This window comes from Eleutherodactylus coqui, chromosome 11 (genome assembly GCF_035609145.1).
Source record: "Eleutherodactylus coqui strain aEleCoq1 chromosome 11, aEleCoq1.hap1, whole genome shotgun sequence".
In the NCBI taxonomy this organism is placed as follows: domain Eukaryota; kingdom Metazoa; phylum Chordata; class Amphibia; order Anura; family Eleutherodactylidae; genus Eleutherodactylus; species Eleutherodactylus coqui.
The window spans coordinates 121348454-121368536 of NC_089847.1; the positions used below are offsets into that span (position 1 = coordinate 121348454).

The 20083-nt window shown below is 46.6% G+C and overlaps 1 protein-coding gene across 1 annotated transcript in view; it reads left to right on the forward strand.

Moving 5' to 3' along the window:
• Positions 1-20083, forward strand: part of OSBPL5 (oxysterol binding protein like 5) — a 124052-nt gene extending 103969 nt beyond the window's left edge. The window contains exons 14-22 of the mRNA XM_066583437.1: positions 621-719; positions 841-938; positions 6403-6492; positions 7664-7800; positions 9749-9934; positions 12197-12314; positions 15546-15663; positions 16000-16102; positions 17263-20083. Of these exons, the coding sequence (XP_066439534.1) occupies positions 621-719; positions 841-938; positions 6403-6492; positions 7664-7800; positions 9749-9934; positions 12197-12314; positions 15546-15663; positions 16000-16102; positions 17263-17401 (1088 nt within the window). The 3' untranslated portion in view covers positions 17402-20083. The remainder of the gene's footprint in view (positions 1-620; positions 720-840; positions 939-6402; positions 6493-7663; positions 7801-9748; positions 9935-12196; positions 12315-15545; positions 15664-15999; positions 16103-17262) is intronic.

Genomic DNA, 20083 nt, shown 5'->3' on the forward strand with positions numbered 1-20083 from the left:
AAGGACGTTGAATGTGAGGTTCCTATTTTTGAAAATGCCAGCGTACCAATTAGCGGCTTGTAAAGTCGTGTACTGAGCGGTCGTCTGTAATGAAAGACGCAGATAGAGAGAACAGAACATTCCTTATTCTTCCAGGAGCTGGCACAGTAAGCTTAGTGGTTTCAATTCACATTAGAGGTACGGTGCTTGATGGTTACTACTCACTTGGTGACGCTATAGTTCGAACGTCATAGAACTTTTGGAGTTAAAAACAGCACTTTAGGGTTACTGTTACTCTACAGGACAGAGCAATGCTCGCTTGTCACTGCCCTAATATCCTTAAAGCATAACCAGCCGTACGGACTGGGCACAACTGGCGCCTGTGTCGCAGTTGGTGGTGTGCAACACAGATTTCAGGATATGATGCAGCAGATGGAGTTACCAAAAATATACAATGTTTATGTAGGAAATGCGAGTATAGGGATAAGTGAGCAATGCAACTTTTACCATATATTTACTTAAGGTTGTTATTATAACCTTATATTTATGCGGGGTTCGGCTTTCGGATATGCTTCTCCATGTGATAACTCACATCTAGCCGCGTCCACAGGTCACTTATACACTCCACCACTGTTTTATAGGAAATTCGCTATCTGCAATACTAGATGGGAAAGCGAGGCTGACGTTCATGACCCGCGATGAAGATTACATCATCACCATGCCGTATGCGCACTGTAAAGGTATCAGTACAGGATAAGTAATATATGTCCTCTGTATATGTGAAGGAGGGGTGAATCATGTCTGTATATTTTGTTGCACATCTATGTATAATATAATAACTAAAGACCTATTTTCTGACAGGACTTCTGTACGGCACTATGACCATGGAGCTTGGAGGAAAAATTAGTATTGAATGTGAGAAAACCAGATACACAACAGAGCTAGAGTTTAAATTGAAGGTAAGAGAAGCTGATCTACCTTAGGGGACATGTCCATTTTCCTTATGACATAAGCATAGGGTGATGTACATCTTGGTATTATCGTAGTGCAATATGTCGACACCGGAAGCTAGGGGTTGGCCAGGCAGAGCTGGAGGTAACGCCCCGGTCACGCCCCAAGCTTGCCATTGGCTTACTTGCAGCCGGTCTCTGCTATCCCGTCCCCACTGACGAGCTGCCCTGGTGTCTTAGCGATGTTACTTGCCGGCTGATGCAGGCTCCTGCCCTAGGGGGCTGTCCTGTCTTCAGTGATGACTGTTCCCGGCCCCACAGCACTGTAAGTTTCTGCCTGATGCTAGCTCCTGCTTTCCGCTCTGACAGCGACCGGCTGCAGGAATGTACTCCGGTTGTCCCGCTGCTGCAGCTGGCCACCCAGCTCCTGCAAACCGCTCTGGCAGTGCCACTGCTCTTCCTCCTGGCCAACCAGCTCATGGAAGCTATGGCAGTACCGTTGCGGGTTCTCCTGATCGGTCACCTCATGCAGCCATGGTCCGGGTCCCTCCACAGGTCGTTCTCCTCTCTGCCCTCAGTGCTGACAGACGGGGATGGGAGCCAATCCGCAGCTTGGGGCATTCCCTGTAACTCACTATGTCTCCACCCATACTTCCAGTGGAGACATATTGCAGTAATACCGTACATCTCTACTAGACAATGCTGGGAATTACTTGGTTTCATTGTATCTCTACATAGGAGATGTCATGCTGGAGTCCTCGGCAGAGTGAAGTCCTTACTACTGCGTGTAGGTAACCAGTATGCTCATGGCCACTCGGATGGACTCCTTTCTGCCTGGGACTCTTGCAAGAATAATCTGAATTTGTAGCAGGAAATATTTCAGGGTTCTGATGTCTCCTTTAAAGAGAGAACACTCAGCAATGTCCGTAGAAGCTGTATACTAAAGGTTGTTACATAATCCCAAAGTGGGGCACCACAGGACTCTGTCCTGGGCCCAGGGTTGTTCAACATTTTGTATAAATAATCTAGATGAAGGAATTGAGGGGAAACTGATCAAAATTGCTGATAACACAAAGCTAGGAGGGAGGGATAGCTTACATTAGAGAAGAGAGAGAGAGAGTATTCAAAAAGATCTAGGAAAGCTTGCACAGTGGGCAGTGGCTAACAGAATGGTATTTAAGAGCGAGAAATGCAACATCCTACATCTGGGCAAGAAAAATAAAAAAAAGAACATACAAAATGGGAGGAATTGAGCTAAGCAGCAGCACATGTGAAAAAGACTTGGGTATACTAATAGATCATAGACTGAACATGAGTCAACAGTGTGATGCAGCAGCCAAAAAGGCAAACACAATGCTGGGATGTATTAAGAGAAGCATAGAGTCTAGATCACGTGAGGTAATTATCGCCCTCTACTCTTCCTTAGTCAGACCTCATCTGCAATACGGTGTCCAGTTCTGGGTACCACAATTTAAAAAAAAAAAAAAGAGATTGACAGACTGAAGCAAGTTCAGAGAAGAGTTACCAAGATGGTGAGCGGTCTGCAAACCATGTCCTCTAAGTTAATGGATCTGGGAATGTTTAGCTTGCAGAAGAGATGGCTGGGAGGAGACTTAATAGCTGTCTACAAATATCTGAAGGGCTGTCACAGTGCAGAGGGAATAGCCCTATTCTCATTTGTACAAGGAAAGACTAGAAGCAATGGGATGAAACTGAAAGGGAGGAGACACAGATTAGATATTAGACAGAGAGGGTGATCAATGACTGGAAGAGGTTGTCATGGGAGGTGGTGAGTTCTCCTTCAATGGAAGTCTTCAAACAGAGGCTGGACAAATATCTGCCTGGGATGATCCTGCATTGAGCGGGGAGTTGGACCCAATGACCCCGAAGGTCCCTTCCAACTCTACCATTCTAAGATTATAATCACATGGAAAGTAGTAACAGGTCCCCTTTAAGAAAAGGGAACATTCTTATAAAGCAATGGAAACAGTGTTTTTCTTCTTGACAGTCAATTCAATGTGTAACCTGAAATAGCACCCAACAATGAGTTCATAAATTCTTACTGTATGCTATGTGACACCCCATTTTTTAATTTCTACAATTTTGATCACTTGAAATTCTGTCATTAGCTCAGCCCATCAATGAGAATAGAAGTAGTGGCACCTTGCTGCTATTTACTACTACTTGCTGTAGTGCAGGGGTGTCAAACTCATTTTCACTAAGGGCCGCATCAGCATTCTGGTCGCCTTCATAGAGCCATTCATAATTGTAACACTGTATTTTAAAGGGTATTCAGACGCCAAGGGGAAGAACAGAGAGACCAGAGCAAGGTTTTAGTCCAGGAAAATTGGGGCACAGGTTTCCCAACACTGACTCTTTCTAAATTGCCAGGTAGTCGGAGAAAAGGAAAAATGGGAGTCAGCAGAACCTTATGAAGAGTTTCCAAAAGACTCCTTAGGGCAGAGCCCTTGCTTACAGGGTTAAACAGCCGTATAACACAACGTCCTCGGTGATCCGTGCAGGAGGCTCATATTGATTGTTCCCAGCAAGAGAAACCACGTAATCTTGTAGATATGATACCTTGTGATGGCTAACAAAAATACATGATGTTAATGCGAGCTTCCGAACCAATGTAGGGTTCTTCTTCAGGCTTAAATGACATAGATCCATAGAGGCACGTATATTTGTACACACTTATAACACACATACTTATGACAAGGCACAGACATGGATGTGATTGGTTTGCACTTAAAGCAATACTGCAACAGAAACACAAACATTTTTAACTAGACACTGATAAGGGAGTGAAAGTTTTATGGTCGTGAATGGGAGGTATGAGACATCTATAGCACAGATAAGGCTGCTGGCCTGGTGACCCCCAAACAGTAATTCAGGGACCATAAAACTTTCACTCCCTTATCAGTGTCTCATTAAAAATGTTTCTGTTTCTGTTGCAGTATTCTTTGAAGTGCAAACCAATCACATCCATGTCTGTGCCTTGTCATAAGTATGTGTGTCATAAGTGTGTACAAATATACGTGCCTCTTTGGATCTATTTCATTTAAGCCTGAAGAAGAACCCTGCGTTGGTTCAGAAGCTCGCATTAACATCATGTATTTTTGTTACCCATTAAAAGGTATTATATCTACAAAGTTACTTGGCTTCTCTTGCTGGGAAGAATCACATTTTGCTCTACTGGCTAACATGGTGCCAAACCTTTGGAGACTCACAGGATATGGACAGCCAAGCTGGGACAGACTGTCCTCTGCAGGATGGTAGCGAGGACATACAACGCAGCTCACGGTCCGAGCCCCGGCAAGCAGGATAGGCTCAGTGGGAGAAGCAGACCGGGAGGAACACTAAAGGCTTTGGGGGCTGCAGTAACGGCCACAGCTCTCAGTCCGCATCCACCTGACATTGCATAGTAGGACCAAGATGGCAGCCGTGATCCCGGTACCCAGTGGCAGGCCACAAACGAGTCTACAGTGCGCCAGAGGGTCTTCCTGGCAGAGCACAGTACCCTCTAATCTAGAAGAGGCTCTTCTACGTCCGGACCTCGTGGGCCACATAAAACAATGTGGTGGGCCAGATTTGACTCACTGACCTGGAGTTTGACGCATGCTTTAGGCAATGATTCCTGAGCCACAAGGTGACAGAATATGCTGGGACTTGTAGTTCCTTGGAATTATATTCACTGCTTCCTCAGGTGTAAAGAGACGTAATATAATGTAGTCAGCGGCGCAGATTCATATCCAGCAGACGTATATCTCGGAATATATTAGTCTGGGAATGGATGTGTCTGAAAGCAGCAACCTGGGAACCGCACTATATCGTTTTACGGGAAATGATTTTGTCAAGGAGATCGTAAAAAGTACAGATTGTAACAGAAAAGATGCATAAATAGGACATTTCTGTCAAATGTAGCAATGGATAGAGCGGGGAGGAAACGGACTATTACATCCAGCCGGCAACATTCGTACTTCTGTGTCAGGATCACAAATAGCAAAACAAGCTACTTCAATATATATATATGTATGTGTGTGTGTGTATATATGTATATATATATATATATATATATATATATACCTAATTCTTCTTCATGTCACCCGGACTAAGGGACTACAATCCGTGACGTACCCACCACAGGGGCCCAGAAGGTTGGCCCCGATTCTGGACCACTACTCACCCTATCAGATTCCCAGATTATCACTCTCTGTCCCCACTTGTTCTTGGAGTAGAATGCCGTCCCGCAGAGTATCGCTCCTGTGCTTTTACATAGGCGCGATAGTCGTCCATGGAACGGAGGCAGAGTACGCCGGGGGTCGCTTTTATCAGCTCGTCTCCATTCACTGCAAATAGGCAGTCGTTCATAGCTAAAAGCAGAGACTGACTTGTACACGGGACGCCGTGGGCAATAATCGCCCCATGTAAAAGTACCTTAAATCTGTTCTGGTCATGTGATGCACGGCTTATTGGGGCCCTATCACACAGGCTGAATATTTCTGCATTTCGTAGCTAAAAAAAAACTGAAAATTCAGCACCGAAATCTGCATGTATATACACAGGTAATAAGAGCACATACCCGCAGCAGCAGATTTAGCTGCGCAATACGTAAATATCCTCCCGCGTGAAAGGGCTTTACAGTGCGGTTATCAGCGTTTTGTCTTCCAACGAGCCGCACACCTGTTAGAACCCGGAGGTAAACAGTGAAGGTTCCTACTAAACGGCAGCAAGCAGAGATCTTGAAATTCCAAAGGCACTGAAAGAAAGTTTATTAGAAAATTGTCTAACTTTCATGATACAATGAATGTCATTTATTTGGTGACACTGATAAGTCCTGGAACTTTGGGACATTTCTTTAAAAGAGTCGGAGAATTGGTTTCCACATCTTTGGGAAGATGTAATACCGCCACTCCGTGCAAGTGGTGCTTCAATATTTTACCCAACATGCAACATATTCATTAACCCAATTTTGGATTTAGGGTTTCCTAGGGGGCTGTCTCTGCAATTATACAAGGGCGCCATCTGCTGGCTAGAGCCATACTGCGGTATGGGACATGCTGGAGAGGCCCCCCGACAACAGAGCAGCCAGTAATATACAGTAAGAATACCCTGCTGGACGTCTTCCGACATCGGAACTGTGCAGCCTTTAATAAGAATGTCTCAAGATGTCAGACAGTGGATTGGAAAGAGTTAATAGTCCACATGGCATGGTGCTGACTTTGGCACCGAGTCAGACCCTTAATAGTAAGGTGGTGGAATTTTTATTTCTTCGCCCTCGGTCAACTTTCGCGTCCTAGGTGTTGGATAAAGTGCTGCAGGCTCTACATCTGGCAGTCACGCATCACAGCTAATGATACCAGTAAATGATGAGTCTCCATCTACAGTAGCGGCGTGCCAGGAACGACTCTCCGTCTGCCCATCACTCACTCCGCTGCTTTAGATTTCAGTCGCTCTCACATTTCTCTTTCAGCCGTTCTTCGGTGGCAGCGATACGTTAAACCAGATCTGTGGGAAGATAAAAACTGGCAGCGAAGTTCTGGCAAACCTGGACGGACACTGGGTGAGTCTTACGTAAGGCCGGGCGCGATGCCAGGGAACAGGAGGAGGCTGTCACGTCTTATTTAAAGTATGAGAATCCTTTGATTACCGTCCAAATTAGATCAAATGGCCTGCACAATATTTGTTAAGCGTAGAGTGTGCAGCAAACGAACAATTCGTGATAAATCGTTAATTACCTCTGATGGAATCTTTCATGCAGACCTGAAAATTATCGTTTGTCTGCGGCAAATTAAATTGCGTAAATAGGCATCAAAACGATTTGCAGAATATAAAGCAGCAGCAGATGGGTTGACTAAGGTGTGATTATGTTCCAATGAACGATCAAAACTATCCAATTATTGTTCAGTGTAAACGCTGCCAAGTGAATGACAGACGATCGCTACCTCACTGCTCGTGCGTGCTCCAAGAGCAGCGCTGGCGGTATTTTCCCAATAAAGTGCCACGTGGGTTCTCAGATAAATGGTGGTAGCCAGAGTTCTTGTATGAACACTAGTAGGCTATGCACCCCCTTAACCGGCGGCGGTCACTAGCCAACGATTCATGCAATGTAAAGGTGTATTTGCATGCGCAATATGCAGGGAATAAAACCCCTTTCTTTCAATGCGTTCATTCACATTTCCATATTATACGTGTGCATTTTAGTTGCGTTAAAAAAAAAAAGCTCCCTTTTTTATTTTTCTGCGTCTTTGCGCACTAAATAGATCCCCATAGAAGTCAATGGGGGGGGGGGACAAATGTGTGCGCAATACACAAGAAGATGCGTGCAACACTGTAATTCTGGAGTTACAGAAATGGCATAGAGAATCCTGCTGAGCCGTTTCCATAATCCCGGCCTCCCTGTAGATGCGGGTCCACCTCTTGGACCCGCATCTGACTTCTGTGGCACATCCTGTGAATATACCATACAGGTCTGCGGTGGGAATACCACTTTAAACAGTTCCATCCAATGTTCATACCGGCTGGTATTATGTAAGGAGGGTCTCCTATATGGAGCGGTCAGTATGACGTATATTTAATGTCATCGTAGAGCAACGATCCGAGGTCCCTGGAGATGAATGATCTGTTTCATCATGGCACCTCCGCATGGGGGCTGTAGGGTTAAAGTGATCTCCTCTATATTAGCCGGATGCAGAACTACTGGAGGCGATAACCTATTTGTGCTCTTCTTCCAGGATCGGGAGGTTTATCTTGATGATGTCCACACCGGCAGCAGGGACATATTCTGGAATCCGACTGCTGAGATCCGAAGGCAAAGACTGAAGCGTCACATTGTGCTGTTCGAAGAGCAGACGGAGATGGAGTCAGAGAGGTGACGACCACCTACAGGCCTAATACCGTAACCCGCAATAATGCACATTGCTACATCCGCTATACAGTGTATATCAGGGCTCTCCAACCTCTCCGGTTATTGTGAGACTGCAGCTCCCAGAATGTAATGGCATGCTGGAAATTGGAGTTTTGCAACAACTAATAAACCTCTGGATCGCTACTGGGTAGAATAATATCTTTATTATAGGTTGGGAGTCAGAAATGGGGAAGGGCCAAAATATCTTTAAAGGGGTTGTCTGGAACTTTGCGGTTGATGACCAACGGTATACTCCTAATAGGTCATCAGTAGTTTGTCATGGGGGTCCACCACTCGGGATCCCTAACGATCAGCTGATTGCCAGGACCGCTGTCAGTGCAGCAGCGCTAGGAGCAGATAATGCTGTCCGTATTGCAGCCGCCCAATTTGATACTGAAGGCAATCCAATGAGGATAATGTAATATATTCTCCTACGCCGGCACTACAGGGAAGTCCTACACTTGTTACAGGTCCCCACATACATTATTACTGCTGGTGGTCCCAGCAGCTGGTAACCCTGTGATTTGCTTATTGTTGGGGGCTGGCTATAGCAAATGACCCAATGTGTTTACTGAAAAAAATGGGCTCCGATGGGTCAAATTTGCGGCGGGGAGTGGGGGGGGGGGAGGGAGAGATCTCCCCTCCGTTCCTCCCCGCTCTCCCCGAATCTTTAGAGACGAGCGGGGAGATACTCGGCTAAGGCACTACTCGCTCAACTTTAATACCATATAAATGTACATTGGCAATGAGGGAATACGTGTCTACGGTACTACACGGATTGGCCACGTTATTAGAGACCCCATCTAGTAGCGTTGGACTCCTTCGGCCTTTAGAACGGCAGCAATTCTTTGTGGTGTAGATTCCATTCGTTCATAAAATCATTCTGCAGGAATATCGGCCCCGGCGGACAGGAAGCTTCTTGTAGTTGCTGCAGATTAGATGGCATGTGCTGATCAGCTGACAGGAAGGAGTCATCTATTCATGCCGCTTGCACCAAATTCTGACCTCCCATCAGCACATAAATCTGGATCCATCTGACCAGGTGATGTTTTTCCGCTGCTCAGTGATACAATTTTTGCGCTATTTTGCCCGCAGGAGTCTTTCTGCTTCTGTAAGACACAATGGCATTGGGACTGGTCGTCAGCTGTTGTGGCCCATCCGTGCTAAGGAACAATAAATTACTCAAATTCCAGCATCCAGCAAGAATCTACATGCTGCCCAGACTGATCGGCCAACGATAATTATAATTCGCGCTCTCATCGTTCAGTCTCTGCAGGCATAAAAACTGAACGATGATTGATCCGTGTAAACAGGCAGTTGGTCATCTATAAATGACGACCTGTTTACTGAGAATGGAGGCGGGCAGCCGAAAACAATCGCCGCCTCACTCCACCTCCATTCACTGAGCGATGATCATACACAGGAACGATCATCGCTGGAACGATCTGACAGTTGTGTCTTCAGACAGGTTAGTTAGAGCACCAGCGTTGTATTAGGCTATGCTGCCCTCCGGGGTCATGGCGCTGAGTTCCATATAGAAAAGCTCCAATCATGGGAGGGCCGAGGTCTAATAAAGTGGCCATCAGAGTCTCACGATTTACTCCATATGCAATTTGTGCTATTTTGATAAATTTGCATCATTCTTCACGCTCCGCTTTTATGACCGGTAACCGATCTTTTCCCACGCGTTTCCTGGAACGCAGTGACTGTTGTATTACTCACGCCAGCAGGCAAGGCCTCTCCTAGATCTGTATTTAGTAACGCCAATTAAAAACGTATATAATACTCACAATCATCGCAGTTACCATGGCAACCTCAGGACAGAAATGAGATATAATTAACTGTGCGATAGAAGTATAATACGCGGCTCTATCAATGCACTTTAAAAACTTTGCATATGTCCTCATTACAGACTCTGGCAACATGTGACCAGCGCGATCAGTGATGGAAACCAGCGGCAGGCCACTGACGAGAAGTACATCATAGAGGACGCTCAACGAAAAGCGGCGAAGGAGAGGAAGGACAATAACGAAGAGTGGGTGCCGCAGCTTTTTACTTATGACGAGATCCTGGCAGAATGGCGCTATAAGTATGAAGAGTGAGTAATCTCTTAAAGGAGAACTCCCACTAATTCTGTATGAACCTCTTGGGTGCAGCCGCCTTCTGTCCATCACAGTCCCCTCAGCATTGTCATAGCGCCACTTTGTAGATCCGTCCGGCATGAATGTCTACACACCTTAATGCAGATCAGTTAAAGGGAGGAGCTTAATGAATTCCATCTAAAGCGAGATTTACAGGTGCAGATTATGGCGCACTACCGTATCGGAAAAATCCCAAAAATAGTCATTAATATGGATTGGGGTAAAACGTGCCAGTGCAAAGAAAAAAAAAGTCTTGTTATGTGTTCGTATGAAATCAGATGGGAGGGGAATATATTCTCCTTGGGGAGAGCACCAGGCAAGTGGGAGGAAAGTTAACGAGGTTGTACCTTACGTTATCCCCATTACACAGGATAGGGGGTACTTGCTGATCGGTGGGATTCTCACCGTTGAGACCCCCACTGATCTCGAGAACGGGACTCCCGTGTCCCACTTTGCCCGTCACTGTGAGAATGGCTTTTTTTCCCCGCAGTGATGTCAGACGAACATGCGCGGTCGCCGCTCCATTCATTTCCAAGGGGTTGACACACATACCGGAACGTTTGCTGCTCAGCTATCTCCAGAGGCCAGTGAAAGTGAATGGAGGGTTAATGCGCCCCATCCAGTCTCCTCTTCACTGCAGGGCAGATGTAACCACAAAGTGAGACCCCCAACCGATCAGCAGCTTAAAACTTGCAATTATGGCACAACCCCTTTAAAAAGTAATGCAATGCACCTCTGGGAAATTTGGAATGCACATGGGAGATGTTACACCTCGGCCGCGCCGCCTGTTAGAAGATTGCCTACAATCACTGTTCGAAGTTTTAAATGAAGTACAGTGTATACACCTCGACGTCGCATCGCTGCACTGCGCATGCGCCCGAAAATGCGCCGTTTGGTCCTTTGGTCATGTCTTCCAGCACATGTGCAGTGAAGCAAGATGTATATACCTCGACGTCGCATCGCTGCACTGCAGGCTGAAATCACGCGCATGGTCTGCTGAGGCATTGTAACATCTACCATTTGCATATGAAATTGGAGACGCACAGAAGAACAGTATGTGCCCATAGATTTCTAAAGGTGCCATACTATAAACCATAATACGGGCATCTATATTAGGGCTTTTACCCACTAGCGATATTTTTTCCAGCGATGCGGCAGCGATGATTATGAAACCAATGCTTTTCAATGGTTTCCTACTCATTTGCGATTTTTCACTCCAGCCTCACAGCGCAGAGAAATAATCTGTGATATCGCTCAGTGTTTTCCGTGGGTCGGCAGCAGCAGCGTCAGCCCCATTGAAAACATAGGGCGTACATCGCGGACCTCTGCCACGGCTGTGGCAGGTTTTTCTTAATCCTCGCGGGGACGCACCTGAGCGGCAGAGAGGTGAGGTTATGTATATATATTTTTTTCACCAGTTAGGGATGATTTTCAGGGAAGGGCTTATATTTCAAGCCCTTCCCCGAAAAACATAGCTGTGGGGGTTGCCTAAAACCCACTGCTTTCAATGGGGCCGCACCAGCGCTGACCCTATTGAAAGCAATGGGACAGCATCCTGGACTTCTACCATCATATAGTCCGTGATATACTCCCTATGTTTTCAAAGGGGCTGGTTGCTGCCACCCCATTGAAAGCAATTAGCGATATCACAGCGTCTTAGCCTTGGGAGGCGTGTGTTTTCACTTGCTCTCGCAGCGCAAGAAAAAATATCACTTGTGGGTAGGAGCCCTTAGGCCTCAAAATAATTCCTTGTGCCTATGACAACCCTAAACCTGTCACAGTAAGTGTTGTCAGAGGAACACAGGATCTGTGGCGTTTATGCTTAGTCACTGATTACTCAGAACATGAATAAGGTGTGTTAAACCTTTTCGGTGTCCTGTGGGGGTCTAGATCTGTGCAGTAGACCCTCCAGGTATTGCAGTTGTAATATAGATACCATATATGGCTATATCACAGCGGCCTAAAAGGGACATTGACCAACTTTTCTCCAGGGTACCGCTGACGGGCTGCAATCAGTGGGATGCTGGCTGCTTGCGGCGTCCTCCGCCACATCACCGCACCGACCCGGAGATAAGATAATAGGTTCTTGGCTTGTCAGATGCTGCAAGAACATAATAAATTGCATTACCATAGTTAGGCGCCTGCCATCTCTGCTCCACCCCTTCAGGGGAGATCCGTGCAGCATGTGACTAATGCATTAAATGTCATGGCCTCCGCAGCATCCGCCCCTGGCACCCGCTGACTGACATTGCGCAATACGAGAAGGATGGAATACTGCAAACCGTGAAAAGGAACCTGACCAGCATGCTGACCCCGAGGACGAACCCCCAGCACAAGGTACAACCCTGTCACCTCCCTCACAATGGCGCTAATGTCTACCCATTATCTGGGGTAGCCGTATAGTTCACGCTCATCAAATTGTTCTCTGTTATCAGTTATAGGTCGAATTAACATTTTTTAATGTGACAGGAAGTTGAAAAAGTCCTGTTCTTTGATAATTAGTGCTTCCTGGTATATACACTATGCTGACACAAGGATTGGGATGCGCACAGGAGTTGATGACATTCGATTTCATTCACATTTGTCCTTATGGTGTTGGTCACCTTTGGCCTCCATGACTGCTGTAAACCTCCTCGGCCGCTTTCCACCATATTCCCATAGATGTGTGGAGGGCTTTGCCTCCGTTCCTCGATGAGTAATGATGGGGGGGGGGGGGGGGGGGATGTTGGGCGCACGGATATGGAGCTCTGTTTCGTCCCAAAGATGCTTGATGAGTTTGAGATCCGGACTTTGGACCGGCCAGTGATGTTTGCAGACGTTCTGCTCCTCCACCCTGCGTATTGTATGACATGGTGCTCGGTCATGTTGGTAGAGACACAGCGTAGTACCAAAACCCCAACACCATAACAGAACCTCCTCCAAACTTCACGGTTGAGACGATGCAGTTGTGTAGAAACCGCTCTCCAGGAAACCGCCATACCCAAGTGCCGCCATCCGATCGGAAGATGGTGTACCGGGATTCATCTGTCCACAACACTTGCTTCCAAGGACGCTCCGAGCCCCTTTGCAGGCGCCGCTCATCCTTGGTAACCCTTCACATGCTGTTCCTTACGGATGGTTCTGGGGCTAATGGATGTCCCAACGGCCTGTGAGACCTCCGGGGCGAGGGCAGACGATGTGTGTGATGTCTTCACAGCTGGTACAAGGCTTCGTTGTCCACGTTCTGTCAGTCTACGAGGTCTCCATGAATGTGGAAGCACCATATACAACAATAACATGGCCGACAGTGGATCCTGGAAGGTCCACAAGCTGCAATGTCCTGTAGTGATTGGTTGGTGACATCCCACCAATATACCCCATTGTCAGTTCTACACCTGGGGGCATCTGAGGGTGTCTGTACTGTGATCTGCTTGTGCGATCCTCTCGTTCATACTTGATGCCACCCATCCCCTTCACCTGACAGTACAGGACTGGTGGGGGCCAATACTTATGTCAGCATAGTGTATTTTCAATCCCAAGATCCTCCATATATATTAAAGGGATTTTCCCACTACTTATAACTACTTCACAACCTCTCTGTCCTTCCTGGTTTCTGCTGACAGGACATGTGACAGCTGCAGCCAATCCCTGGCTATAGAACGTCACTGCACTGGCTAATGATTGGCTGCAACAGTCACATGTCCTGTCAGTAGCCGCCAGGAAGGACAGAGTGGCTGTGTGGCAATTTTAAGCTGTGGAAAACCCCTTTAACCTAAATAGGTGTGGAAATATTAGGAACTCTGTTTATAACGCTGCCGCACTATTTTAAGGCCATTTCAATGGGTTTGTTCACAAAAGTTTATTTTGCGTGAGCGTTTGGCTTAAGCTAAAAAAAATATGCGGCATGCTCTATTTTCCTGCACATGAAAGTAGCACATATTGAACTAATTAACTTAATTGCCCGTTTCAATAAATGCAAGCGTGGCTGCCCGCACAAATACAAGCAATTTATGGGCGCAAAAAACACAGTAAAACGCGCACATGCGTGTGCAAATACGTGGCAGCGTGACACCGGTCTAAGGTTTGCCTCTAGTTTTGTATATTCTCATTAAAGGGGCAGTAAACAGCCTTATTGCTCCTTTAGATTTAGAAACCCTTCACTGGTCTTGTGGAGACATCAATCGGGTAATTAGCGGTAATACAGCGCTAATTATTTTCCAGCTCAGTGAACGTACATGATAATGCCGGCAACCTTAGCAGCCAGGCAATAATACCGCATATGCGCTGATCAGCCATAATATTATGACCTCCGAGCAGTGAAGCAAGTAATTTGGTGACAATGGTGCCTGGCGGGGAAGGGGATATATTAGGCAGCATGTGACCAGTCAGATCTTGGATTTGATGTGTTGGAAGCAGAACAATGGGCAAGTGTAAAGATCTGAGCAGAAAAGAACCGGTGGACGGGGCCATGGGCACGCAAGACTTGTTGAAGGGAGGGAAGACGGGTCCATCTGGCCTATTCTAGTGCATACTGCTAAAAAAGTCCCCGCAGACGATTATATAAAGGTGTCAGATCACACGGCATCGCAGCTCGTGGTCTATGGCGTGTGTAGCTGCAGACTGACCAGAGTACCAAAGCTGACTGCTGACCACCACCGAAAGTGCCTACAATGGGCACTGGACCATGAAGCAGCGGAAGAAGGCAGCCTGGTCTAATGAATCACATTAGTGCATCACTTACCTGGGGAAGAGATGGCACTAGGATGCACCATGGGAAGAAGACAAGCTGGCAGAGGAAGTGTGATGTTCTGGGCAATGCTCTACTGGGTAGTTGGTATCCTGGCATCATGTGGATGTGACACGTACCACCTAACTAACATTGTACAGACCAGAAGCCCCTTCATGGCACCAGGACTGCCTATTGGCTATGCCCTCTATCAGTAGGATAGTGGCGTTGGCCCCACTACAAAAATGGATGAGGAACATGACAAAGAGATGAAGGTGATGACTTGTCCACCAAATTCCCCAGATCTCAATCCGATCATCTGTGGGGGGTGCTGGGAAACAAGTCCGAACCATGGAGTCCGCACCGAGCAACTTACAGGATCAGCTGCTAACGTCTTGTGCCAAATACCACAGGAGACCTCGAGAAGTCTTGTGGAGTCCGAACCTCAACAGGCGGAATACGAGAGGGACCTACAGAATATTGGGCAGGTGGTTTCAGTGTTATGGCTGATCGATTTATTTATACCTATAGTATACACAATGGTGCCCATGTATAACCAAACTATGCCTGCAAAGTCCAAGACAGGAGGTAGCGCCCTCTGCTGGTCATCTTACATTTCAACCAATCATGTGAAAGGTTGGGGTACTTTTTCTGACATGATTGGCTGAAAAAGACTCACATGATCAATGTAGGGAGATTGAAGACTGGTGACTCCCAGAATAATGTGGAGGAGCCATAAACACCCTTCTGTTCATTTCATGGGACGGGATAATGTTTTAAGAATCTTGCGAATTATTTTTATGCATTCATTCAATATTTATAAAATTGCGTCCCAATGACCGATTCCTTAATTACTTTACTAGAGAGGAACCCAAGAAGGAAGACATCGGAAAGCCAGCGAGCAGCCGTCCATAAGCAGCCAGACCACGGACAGCAGCTGTTCCACTCCGGAGCCCAGGCATGAATCTTCTGATGAGGACGGTTCGTCTATGACTCTCCTTCCTGATACATAATATATATGTGCACCCCATTCCTATACTGTATCTCTAAAAAGGGGGGGTTCTGAATGGAATAGATATATTATAAAAGTTGGATCATTGGGAACTATTGGGAGCCCTATGATCCTCACACTGGGGGGGGGGTTTGCCTTGATCCCCTTCCTTGGGATCCCCGACAATCACCCATTGGTGGCCTTTCCTGAGAATAGAAATAGTCCTGGACAACCCCTTTAAATTTAACACTTGTTATTCCAACAAGTGCCAAGAGGTGGCAGTATAGACCCACGACTAAATGTTTTTTCTGCGTGTTTGTTTATAGGTTTTCAGGGCCCGTGTTCTCAGTGCGGAAAAGAGAAGCATGAGCTTAAAGAGATCCAAGCTGCCGTCCTATCTCTGCAGAAAGCACAGCAAGATATAAATAGGTAATTTATAATCTACACACCGGCGCCTGCGGCGGCGCGCAGTACTGCTGCCTGTTCAGTGATCTGTCAGCGGGGGAACTGGAGTCAAAGAAATTAGTGCAGTCAGCAGATCTGCGGGTCAGAAAAGTGGTCACCATTTAAGAAAACTACTGTAACACTAAGTAAAAACAATATATATATATATATATCTACTGTAAGGCCGCGTTCACACAAGTGTGTATTTGTGCGCGCAAAACCACACGTCTGTTAGAACCATTGGCTTCCTATGATATGTTCACATGTCCGTGTTTTAAAGGCGTGCAAATTTGGTCCGTGGTGCGCGTCTATATTCTCCGCAGGGAATTCCCTCAGTGACACTGTCATAGTGCTCAGTGACAAGGGGACTCCCCGCAGGGAGTAAAGAATCCCCTGCCACAGCTTGCACAGCTGTGACAGCTGTGGCAAGGGAACGTGATGTTCTCCCATTGCTTTCAATGCCGGCAGCCCCATTGAATGCAATGGGCTGTAGGCAACCACTGCAGTGCTTTAAATATAAGCCCTTCCCTGAAAATCATCCCTAGTTTGTGTAAAAAAAGAATATATACAATTATACAATTTAGGACTTCTCTGTTTGTTCCTCTCGCTGTCCAGGACATACGCAGCAGCTTTCGCCAGCACCACAGCTCCAACGCATCAATCCTCCTCCTATCAGCTTTTTTTGCAGTCCAGCTCTCACATCCATACATGGCTCTCGGTATTCCGGTGGTTTGCACTTTCCTGCATTTAGTTGCTGAAGATGGACAAAATATGGAAAAGTAGGGATATCAGTATAGCATGGCACTGCGCCCAATGCCATCCTACTTTTTATCTCTGGCATAGATTCTCCAGCTTCGTCAATTGTTGAGCCAAGGAAGATGAAGTCTCACCCGCATTCTATGGCCTCGTTGAATTTGGCCATTTTTTGCAGTTATTCATAATTTTAGTCTTCTCTAAATTCAGGTAGAGGCCCGTTCTAGAATATAACTACTATAATACTGCCCCCTTATGGATACAAATGGGTATGAGTAGGAGAATTTTGCTATTTGACTGTATTACATCTCAGCGATGAGATCTTCCAGTTTGCTCTTTATGTCCCCTCTTATCTCTGTAGTGACATTTGCCTCTTGTCTCTCCCCTAACAGAAGCCTCAGCTCTCTGACCGGTCACCGCTCGTTTTCTGCATGCTCTCCATCCAGAGCTTCGTTGCTGAATTCCCGCCATTGGCTCCTTCTCTGCCTTTTCCTCGTCTGTCAGCTCTTCATCAACTTTGTGTTCAAATAGAATCTAATGTCGGACGGACAGACAGAAGTTATTGCATCTCCAACAACAGCGATGAATCCGGTCGCCTGGACGTTAAGGGGGATTGGTTGCTTCCATTAGTTTATCGTCCCTATGTCTGACTTTACCACCTTCCGGGTGACCAAAGGGTTAATGAACAAGCATGATCCAGAGAATGCCGTACGGATACAACACACAGGAAGCGATAGAATTCTGCAGATCCCACACTGTGTTTTGTCTGCTGTTCGGTTTAAGGTGCTGAGTCCTCGCCTGGCCACAGATTATTAACACTGAAAGGCATTTCCACCTTAAATCTAAACTTCCCTGGTAAATGCACAGAATGGCCACTTTATTACAGACCCCTCATTTAGTCGGATTACCTTTAGCCTTCAGAACCCCATGGTATGCCAAGAAACCCTTCCACACTCCATCTCCGTCAGCCGGGGTCACCGATTCATGCTGCTTGCGCCAAATTCTAACCTCTCATCCACACGGTGCAACAGAAATCTGGATCCGTCTGACTTTCTACTGCTCAGTGATACAAGTGTTGCGCTCTTCTGCCCGCCGGAGTCTCGTCTTTCTGTCTTAAACACAATGGCGCTGGAACTGATCGCCTGCTGCTATGACCAAGGAATGACGAATTGTGCATGCGGATATGTTAATTGAAGCACCGGAGCTGTATTCGGCTGCAGTTTGCTTGACTGCATAGCACTATTCATCAGAACGATTCCTGACATCCTCCCCTGACCCCTTTCGGTGATCAGTTGTTTCCATCCACAGGATCCCTTTTCGCTGGATGTTTTCCTCCATTCTATGAGAAAAGCCCACGCGGTTGACAGTGAAATCCAAGTCCCGGCTAGTCTACCACCGATGACCCGGCCTCGTTGGATGACCTTGGCCTCGTAGAATTTTCCCATCTGATGTGGATTTACCCTGAAACTGATCCACGGAAAACTTGTCACGTGATTGTATGCTGCACTCCGGGGTCACGGCTCTAGTTTCCATACATGGAAGCTCCAATCGTGACCGAGTCAGGGTCTCTAATAAGGTGGCCAGTCAGTGTATATACCCTTCAGTCGTCTTCTTCTGTCAACTTGATACAATTTTATTAAGTCTCATCTGACCGTTTCCCAACAGCAATGGCCGCCATGATATCAGACGCCAGGATTACCATTCAAGAATAATTTTTTACAACTTCACAGCACAAAACGACTGACTAATGAGTGCGACCTACTAATGAGCACCAAGCGTGATTGTACCTCCTATCCGGGATGTGTGGTGTCCAGTGGAGAGCTTGTCCTGAACATCTCAAGAAGGATCTACACATCTCGGGTAGAGTAAGATGGACCCCTACTTCCCCGAATTCCCAGCTCCACCGGTAAGGTCCATGATGGTAGGAGGCACAATCATGTTGGGGTACTTAGAAGGTTGCACCCCTTCTCACTTGCTGCTAATGGGGCAACATTTTCTGAAAGTGTAAAGCTCCTTTAAGGTGGAAATCGTTCCCAACGCCCTCCGTGAGAACCTGGCTGAGCCCGGTGCCGTTTTCTACATTTTTGGGGTTTCAGTTAAGGAAATAGCACAATAGTCTACAGGTTTAATGAGGCACAAACCCTTTCACTTCCGTCACCATGAGACCTCAGCGATGTAGCGATGTATCGTCCTTTTGTACTTTTGATGTTTGTATTTTATGGCGCCTTTACTGTCTATGGAAGGAGACGGTACTGCATACCGGCACGCCACCTCCTGCTCTCCATAGCCTGCCGCCAGTCTCCGGTTCTAGAGCATGCCTAGCACTTTAATCTGCATCCAGGTCCAAAAATATGTCATCCCAGACTGCTGTTTTCAGCCATTCTGTCTTATCACATACGTGCTCCTTGTAAGAGCGCTCCGCATTAGTCACCATTACTCCACCGTATATGGCATTATACAGATGATACGTAACCTCCCGTCCTCCTCCGAACGCCGTTTTATATATTCATATGTTCTACATAAAAGTTGAGTCACTGTGTAGATATATCGGCATTATTTATCCTGTACCGTAGCCGGTAGTGTTGGAACGTCCATCTGGATGTTACACTGCAGATCCGGCTCCGAATACTGGAAGAAAAAGTGCTGCATGCAGAGCTTTCTCCTCCGTCCAAAAGCCGGCAGCTGAGCGGAACCCGAACAGACCCCATTAGGTCAATGGGGTCCGTTCCGTTCTGTCCTGAGATGGAGCTGTTCAGCCACGGGGATTCTCGTTTCTTGCTTCCCAAATGGAGCAAGCAAGCAGAACCCTGAGCGCAGGTGTGAAATCACCCTGATTCTTGGGAGGTATCTTGTATTGTACTCCAGAGCTGCACTCACTATTCTGCTGGTGGAGTCACTGTGTACATACATTACTTATCCTGAGTTACATCCTGTATTATACTCCAGAGCTGCACTCACTATTCTGCTGGTGGAGTCACTGTGTACATACATTACTTATCCTGTACTGATCCTGAGTTCCATCCTGTATTATACTCCAGAGCTGCACTCACTATTCTGCTGGTGGAGTTACTGTGTACATGCATTACTGATCCTGAGTTACATCCTGTATTATACTCCAGAGCTGCACTCACTATTCTGCTGGTGGAGTCACTGTGTACATACATTACTTATCCTGTACTGATCCTGAGTTCCATCCTGTATTATACTCCAGAG